At 44.1% G+C, this 8429-nt stretch overlaps 1 protein-coding gene across 1 annotated transcript in view; it reads left to right on the top strand.

Annotated features, from left to right (window-relative positions):
- Positions 1-1171: 1171 nt before the first annotated feature.
- YWHAQ (tyrosine 3-monooxygenase/tryptophan 5-monooxygenase activation protein theta) overlaps positions 1172-8429 on the top strand; it is a 49568-nt gene continuing 42310 nt past the window's right edge. Inside the window, exons 1-2 of the mRNA XM_064295021.1 lie at positions 1172-1301; positions 1854-2274. Of these exons, the coding sequence (XP_064151091.1) occupies positions 1981-2274 (294 nt within the window). The 5' untranslated portion in view covers positions 1172-1301; positions 1854-1980. The remainder of the gene's footprint in view (positions 1302-1853; positions 2275-8429) is intronic.

Genomic DNA, 8429 nt, shown 5'->3' with positions numbered 1-8429 from the left:
ATTTACATCCCAAGATGGCACCAAGCCCCTTCCCAGACCTAGAAGACCTAACTTGGACTTGAGGGGCTGGGGAAATGCCAGCAGAGAAAGAAGTAGCTGGTGGAGGCTAGGCAAGGAACAAGAAGATGTTAGGCGCCACCCTGAAAACAAGGCATCTGGGGCAATCGTTTTCACTTCAGAAGGGTTTCACCATGAGGAGAAAAACAGAAGACAACGTCTTGAGAGAATTTTGGCTTTTCAAGTGTCATCTCAAAAATAACGCCAGAAAATAAAAACCATGTTACACATAAAATAGTGATGTGAAAAGAAAATGTATTTAAATGCATTAAATATAGAAAAGGTGGAAATTTAAAATTAGTTGCTTGTGATGTGGGGAGCAGGTTCTGGGTGTTTTGCTCCAAATGGTCCTTAATGTCATTTTTTTTTTCTTTTTTAAATCATGCTAACTAGCATTGTCAGATAAGTCTGCTTAGACCTCCTTGGATCTACCTTTATGCAGGGGAATTTTAGTTTTTAGGTACCCGTCGGAAAACTTGAATTTATCAGGTAAAAGCCACACTTAAGCTACTTTCTCCAGGAACTAAATCTTCTCTAATGGGGATGAGATTGTTTCTAATTTGCTGCCCTAATCGCAACGTCATTAAAGGCTGGGTTTAGTATATTGAGCTCCAAACCTTTGTCACGAATAGGAAGGTGGAGGAAAGAAAGGCGCTTGTGCAGCGAGAGAGCCCATTCTGTCACCCTCCGAAGCCCAGCAGCCTCAGTCAGGACCGACTAGCGCTGCAGCTGCATTAGCCAACAAGATGCAATGCATGATGCTGCTGCAGAAAGAGACTCTGCCACCGCGGGAGAGGTCTTGCGAGCCTCTCGGTCTCGTGCCGCACCCAGAAGCGCCGGGGGTGGCGGGGAGGATGAGGGGAGTTGGTAACAGCATCACCATGGCAACAGTGACGTCCTTTTACCCTGGATCTAATTGGAGGAAACCCCGTGGCCGAAGCCGCAGCCTACCGGCCAACCGAACTTTGCCAAATGCGACCCACCCTCCTGTCCTCCGCTTCCCCTCCCACCCCACCCCCTCCCTCGCCCCCTTCCGCGCGCTTAGTCCTCATTGGTTGGTAACGGAGTAGGAGGTGGGACTCTTGGGGGAAGAGCGGCGTATCATTGGGCGGCGGGCGCGAGGGCTGTCGCGCCGCTGCCCGCCCTTCGGCTCCGGGGTAGGCTGAGACGGGAGGGTCCTTCGCTAAAGCTAAAAAGCACATCAAAGTGGTGGGACTCGCGTCGCGGTAGCGGAGACGGTAAAGGTGAGCGCCGGGATCGCTCCCCCGCCCCTCCTCCGGCCTTCCTGGGCTCCAGGGCAGGGTGGGAGGCGCAGCCCTCGGCCACGGCTGGCTCTCGACGCCAGTCTCCTCAGAGGCAGCGATCGGCGGGGAAAATGCAGGGCTGACGACCGCTTCCATTTTGGGCTTCCCGGGCTGGGCGGGGGTGGCCCTTCCTCCCGCGCGCCGCCGGGCCGCTGGCTGGCCGCGTGGGCGCCGCCTCCGCCTCCCTGGCCTTCCGCCTTGGCCTTTCAGCCCCCGGCCGCCCCGCCGACCCCGCCCCGCCGGCCTCTCCCGGGGTGCCTAGGCGGGTGAGCGTGGGCGGGGGGAGAGGGAAATTCAATTCCGCCGCGGCCGCCGAGACAAAAGGCAGGCGGGCGGGCGGGCGGGCGGGCGGCCCGGGGCGGCGGGGCCGGCCTGCGGGCTGGGCGGGGTGTGGGCCGCATTGTCTGACGGTGCGCGCTCTCCTCCCCCTCCTTTTTGTTCTCGGCTCCTATCTCGCCACTCTCGGCGCTCCCCACGCCGCCCCTCCCGCAGGCTTTCGAGGAGGGCACTTCCTGATCCGGGTTGGTTCTCGCCGCCCTCGCTGTCTCTGCCTGTCTCTTCTCCCCGTCCCCTCCCGGAGCGCCGCCGCCGCCCGAGCCCCGCACGCCGCCTGTCCACCATGGAGAAGACGGAGTTGATCCAGAAGGCGAAGCTGGCCGAGCAGGCTGAGCGCTACGACGACATGGCCACCTGCATGAAGGCGGTGACGGAGCAGGGGGCCGAGCTGTCCAACGAGGAGCGCAACCTGCTCTCGGTGGCCTACAAGAACGTCGTCGGGGGCCGCAGGTCCGCCTGGAGGGTCATCTCGAGCATCGAGCAGAAAACCGACACCTCCGACAAGAAGTTGCAGCTGATTAAGGACTATCGGGAGAAAGTGGAGTCTGAACTGAGATCCATCTGCACCACCGTCCTGGTGAGTCTGGACTGGTGGTCTCGGTGGTGGGAGAATGGGTGGTGGGGGCGTCAGAATCGGGTGTCTGGAGCGCCGAGGCCCTTTTGTGTAATGCCTTTCATTGAGAATTTCATGGGAATGGGGAAAAAAGGGGGGCGAGGGCTTGCCTAATTGTTCGCCAATGTAGAGGCTCTGAAAAGGTTATTATCCTTGCCTTTTTTATTCAATTTAAGTTCTTGAGACTCAAGTTGATTTTCCAGCAATGAGTGAATCTTCCCCCAGTTCTAGGCTGCTACTACACAATATGGATTCAAATGTCCCAGTAGGTTTGTACATGTGCAGGGCTGAAGCGTCTTGTCCTGGGAAACGGCTTACAGAGGACATCAGTGAACCCTTTAAATATTGAATCAATTCACATGCTTCAGAGTTAAAAGAAGATGCAGTCACCTTTTTGATAAGACAATGTGTAGTAACGTCTCCTCCTATACTCTAGTAATAGAAATTTATCTTGAAAATCCAAAGGCATGATTCATTTTTCAGTTAAGAGTATTTGTTAGGCTTCTCGTTAAAAACGGGGGTGGGGGGCGCGCTAAATTGTGAAGAAGGCAGAACTAAGTCTAAAGAACAAAATGTCCTGGTAAATTTATTATTTCCTAATAGTTTCCTGCTATTGCATAGCTATATTTAAACTTTAGTATTTCAAGTGAATTCATTTCTGGCTTGAAGTAGGCAAGGAAAGCTTTCTAGGTTTTAAGCTGTTCAGTCTTAGCAAAGGTGGCTATCGGGTGGAGGAGGTGACTGCTGTGATTCACCCTTATTAGTGATAGATGACATTTTTAGCTTTGTCATTGCCTGGACAGACTCTTGTTATTTTTAATCGATAAGATTAAGTTTTTTAATTTAAATACTAGCATTATTTCCTGGTGTATTTTTAAATGTTTCTGATGATGCAAAGAGTTGTTTCTACTGGTAAAATATAGAATCTCTGACATAGGTTGCCTTAATTTTTTTTTTTTTTTTTTTGGTTAAGTGCCACTTTAAAAGAGGCATACTGATTTTTGACGAGTTTGTTCCAAATTGTATTTTAGGTGGGCTTTGAAAGATGAGCCAGTAAGCTGGTGATTTTTTAAAGGAGGAATGGGGAAATTGCCCCTTTCTTTGCAGAACTTTTCTCCTTTCCTGGGATCAGACTGGTGTGGCAGGGCGTGTGTGCGTGCGTGTGTGTGTGTGCGTGCGTGCGTGTGTGTGGTTTAACTTACCTGTTTTTGTAATACATATAACAGTCTAAACAAAACTGTGGCTGATAGAGATAGCCGGTAAAGGGGCTTTCTGGGTGTGTACTAAAGAAGGCAACACGTTATTGAGATTATTTGCTTTATGAGGGTGAGACACTGTATTATATTTATCTATGTGTTCTTAGCTTCTAGTCCCTGCTTCACATAGAGAAGGCGCTTAGAAAAGCTTTGTGATCTAAATTGGCCTGTGTTCAAGAAACTTGCCAACTTGAAAGTGATGGTAGGCTTCAATAGCATTTGGTGATGGTTATGGATGGTATTGACTGTTTATTGAGGGGGAAGACTGATAAGAACTCCATATACTAAGGACAAGGTGTTCTGTATATTCCTTTAGGGTGCTCTCACAGTTATTTGTTTAATTATTGTTTTGCAGTTTGCCTTAGCAATTCAGGATTGGCACAAGGTTTTTCCTGCTCTCTTGCAAGTTAACTCTGAATCAAAGGAATATTTGTTTTATTTTGTGGCTCATATAAAGTTCGGTTCCTATGATAGCATAAGTGGAAGAGATTCACGCTACCTTTGACAAGTGAAAGAGTTTGCTTGGTTGGTATGAGGCTTGGAAGAGTAGTCCTTTCATACACATCATTTCAGTACAAGAGAGCCCCTGAAAGTAGGGCAGTTTTTATACCAATAGAGTATAGAAGAGTTTAGCTTGATTAACCTGAGACCGAGGCATAAATTAAAAATTTCATTAGCAAAATGGCTTGAAAGACTAATTGTGACTTGGTGGCCAACCTATAAAAAATACAGAGAATGCACATATTCAAGTCGGCAACTGTATTTGAGAGCTTACCGTGTACAAGGAATTGTGCTAAGCAGTATGGGGAAGAACAAAGCTGAGAATATCTATAGATTTTGCTCTCCAACAATTTATAATATACAGCAAATATGAGAAATACATATACATAAGTAATACAAGATAATTCCTATAGTATGAGTAAAATGCTACATAGTACAGGAGGAATAGAAACCTCGGGAAAGACTTCACAAAGATAGTGCTGTTTAAGGTAAACAGAGAGGAGTCTGAGGGGGTCAGTATTGCAGGCAGAAAGAATATACAGTTTATTCAGGGAAGAGGGAGAGAAAATTACATGCCTTATTCAGGGAAGAATGTTTCATGTGACTGCAGCAAGGTATGTGTAAAGGAACTGCAAGAGAAAAACCTGAAAGAAAGTAGAACCTGCAATTTATAAGAGAAAGAGTTTGGTTTTCCTCATTTGGTTGGCAGTGGGGGAGACATCGAAGATTTTAGAATGGCGTTCACGTTAGCAGCATCTAGAATTCATGGTTTGAGTGACGGTTACTAGTCTAATCTGAACTGATTGACAAGGAAGTGGTAAGATAGTGAACAGAAGTCAGATAATTCGTGTATTAGTTTAATAAGGAGTCGTTCATTAAAAAACAATAAGAAAAGAATGAAATTTTAAGTTTCTGAACACAAGTGCTGAAATGGAATTTTCTTTTTTTCTTCTTGGTGATGAGCAAGAACTTGGTGCGGAGGAAGCAGATGAGACTGACTTAGTTATAGAAGACTAGTGAAAGAGTGACAAGGCAGATAGCCGAATTTTGATCCAGAATAGTACAGATTCTCAGCCCCTTCTTTCTCTTGAATAAAGTAGGTTAAACCAATAAAACCAAACCTGTTGGCTGTTGAGTCGATTCCGACTTTGAGCGACCCTATAGGACAGAGTAGAACTGCCCCGCAGAGTTTCCAAGGAGCGCCTGAAGGGGTTTGAACTTCTGACCTTCTGGTTTGCACTGTAGCACTTAACCACTGCGCCATCAGGGTTTCCATAAAGTAGGTTAGGGATCAGATTATTTGGGGCATTTTTTCCAAATGAACATGGTAGACAATTCTCAACCGTTTTGATAATCACTATAATAAGAGAGGTTACTAAACTGTGAAGGCAGAAAGAAATACTTAAATCCATATGAGTACTCTGAGGAGCAAAGGAGATAAGAGAGCCAAAATAGCTAAGACTGAAGTCTTCTAAATAACTGAGAGAAGTTAGAGAAGAAGATTTTGCCAGGTTACCTTCTGTCTCTCAGTGCTGTTTGTAAAGCCAGAGAACTGGGCTGAATTCCTAGGTCTCTTTCAATGCTAATATCTTAGGGCTATAAAGTTATATACGTCCTAGCTATTCTACCTCTGCTCTGACTTCCTTCCAACTCTAAAATTACTTTTAAAGTCCTGGTTGAAGAACATATGGTCAACAGTGTATGAAATGCTGAAAAGATTAATGACTTTAGTCATTAATGGCTTCAGGAAGAGGTGATGCATAAGTCATTGGTGATCTTAACAAGGTGTGTTGGGGAGAACAAAATTTAAATGGAAAAGATTAGTAAATAAGTTGTACAGCAACTGGGCAGTGGTTAAATAGCTGTAAGATGTTTGGGAGTTGTAAAGAACTTGGATATGAGCAAGGGCAGTTTCAGTAGACTGTTAGTATACTGCTTAAACTCTTTCAGAAACTGAGGTCTGTAGTATGAGGTTAAAAATAAGGCTCACTTAAAATAGTATGTAGAGAATCTCTAAAAGTGGTCTGACCTTTTGTAAAAGCTCTATAACCATAATTCAGTAATATGCTTAAATTTAGTTAGGTTTGTAAATTAACTTTTAATAAAAATTTGAATCTTACGTTGGTTATTATTTTGGAGTAAGACTGATATGTTCTTTTTTCTCTAAGTTTTATTTTGTTGTTGTTATTGAGAATATACGCTGCAAAACATACACCAATTCAGCAGTTTCTATGTGTGCGATTTAATGACATTGATTAAATTCTTCGAGTTGTGTCAACATTTTCATCCTCCTTTTCTGAGTTGTTCCACCCCCCACTGACCTAAACTCACTGCCCTCTAAGGTTCCTACCTAATCTGAGTTGCTGTTGTTACTTTGATCCCGTATAGATTAATACTTAAAAGAGCATAATGCTCAAGGCAGACATTTTTTACTAGTTAAGCTAAACTGTTGTTCAACATTAAGAAGACTTCAGGGGATATTGTTGGTTTAAGCTTTAAAGATTATTTCAGGGCAGTAGTTTCAGGGGTTCATCTACCCTCTGTGGCTCCAGAAAGTCTAGAATCAAAGAGAATTTGAAATTCTGTTTTACATCTTTCCCCTTTTGATCAAGATTTTTGTATGGAATCTTTGATTAAAATGATTCAGTAATAGTAGCAGGGCACCAGCCAGTTCTTCTGGTTTCATGGCAGAGGAGGTAGTTGTCCATGGAGACAACTACACATTCCATATCCTCCTCCAGTTCCTGACTCTCTTCCTCTGTTGCTTCTGGTGGAAAGAGACCAATTGTTGTGCCTTAGATGGCAGCTTGCAAGCTTTTAAGATGCCAGGCACTACGCAGTGAACTAGGAGATAGAATAGAAGCACTAAACACCATTACTAGGCCAATTAGGTGGAATGGATGTCCCATGAAACTGGGACCCTAAACCTCCAAAACAAGGAACCAGATCCCATGAGGTGTTTGTACATAAGCACCCTCAGCAGCTACTTTTTTTTTGTTTGCTTCATTTGTCATTGTTATATCTGTCACACAGCATTTGCCAATTCAACTTTTCTCAGGTGTACAACTTAAAGCAATCGTAATAATTGGCTGTGCAACGTGACCTTTAATCAGTGCGATTTTTTCCGTCACTGTTAACCCCCCTTTCACCCTCCCTCCTGCCCCTGATAACCACTGATAAACTTTTGTGTCTGTATGTTTGCCTTTTCTTGTCTTTTTATATCAGTGAGGTTATAAAACATTTGTGCTTGGCTTATTTTGCTTAGCACAATGTCTTCAGGTTCCATCCTTTCTGTAGCATGTGCCAAGACTTCATTTCTTTACTGGCTGTGTGTACCACATTTCGTTTATCCATTCATCTGTTAATGGGCATTTAGGTTGTTTCTACCCTTTGGCTATTGTGACTAGTGCTGCAGTAAATGTTGGTGTACAAGTCTTTTTTTTTTTTCTCTGTTTTCATATTTTTTGGGTCTATATCTGGGAGTAGAATTGCTGGGTCATAGGATAGTTCTATGTTTAATTTTTTGAGGAACTGCCACACTCTTTTCTACATTGACTGTTCCAATTTGCATTCCCATCAGCAATGGATAGAGGTTCCTTGCCAACATTTGTTAGTTTCTTTTTTAGTTTATTTTAGCCATCCTGAAAAACGAAAACCTGTTGCCATGGACCCAGCTTGACTCGTAGTGACCCTATAGAGCAGAGTAGAACTGCCCTATAGGGTTTCCAAGGAGTGGCTGATGGATTTGCATGGCTGACCTTTTGGTCAGCAGCCGAACTCTTAACCACTATGCCACCAGGGCTCCATTAGCCATCCTAGTGGGAGTGAAATGGTATTTAGTTGTGGTTTTGATTTGCATCTCTTTGGTGGCTAAGGATGCTGAGCATCTTGTCCTGTGTTTGGTGGACATTTGAATGTCCTCTTTGGTGAAATGTCTATTCAAGTCCTTTGTCCACTTTATGATTGGGTTATTTGTCTTTTTGTTGTTAAGTTTTTAATATGTTATTCTTGATAGTGAATCGTAATGTGATTTAATTGACATAAGGGGAAAAATATGGGCTCTAGAATCAGTTTTTGAATCATTGCTTCATTAACTTCTAGTTTTGTGACAGTGGGCAAGTTTCTTAATCTGTCAGACTCTCTTCATCTGTAAACTGGTGATGATGGTACCTGCCTTATAGGCTTATAGTTAAAATAATAGCTAATAACTGACATTTATTGAGCATTTCCCATTCATTAAAAATCTTAGAAAGCAAAGATGTAACTTGATGACTAAGGTGCACCTGACCCAAGCTGTGGTATTTTTAGTCGCCTCATATGCATTGGGAAGCTGGGCAAGGAAAAGGGAAGACCAAAGAAAAA

The sequence above is a fragment of the Loxodonta africana genome, chromosome 12 (assembly GCF_030014295.1).
Source record: "Loxodonta africana isolate mLoxAfr1 chromosome 12, mLoxAfr1.hap2, whole genome shotgun sequence".
In the NCBI taxonomy this organism is placed as follows: domain Eukaryota; kingdom Metazoa; phylum Chordata; class Mammalia; order Proboscidea; family Elephantidae; genus Loxodonta; species Loxodonta africana.
This window is presented reverse-complemented; position numbering and strand designations above follow the sequence as displayed.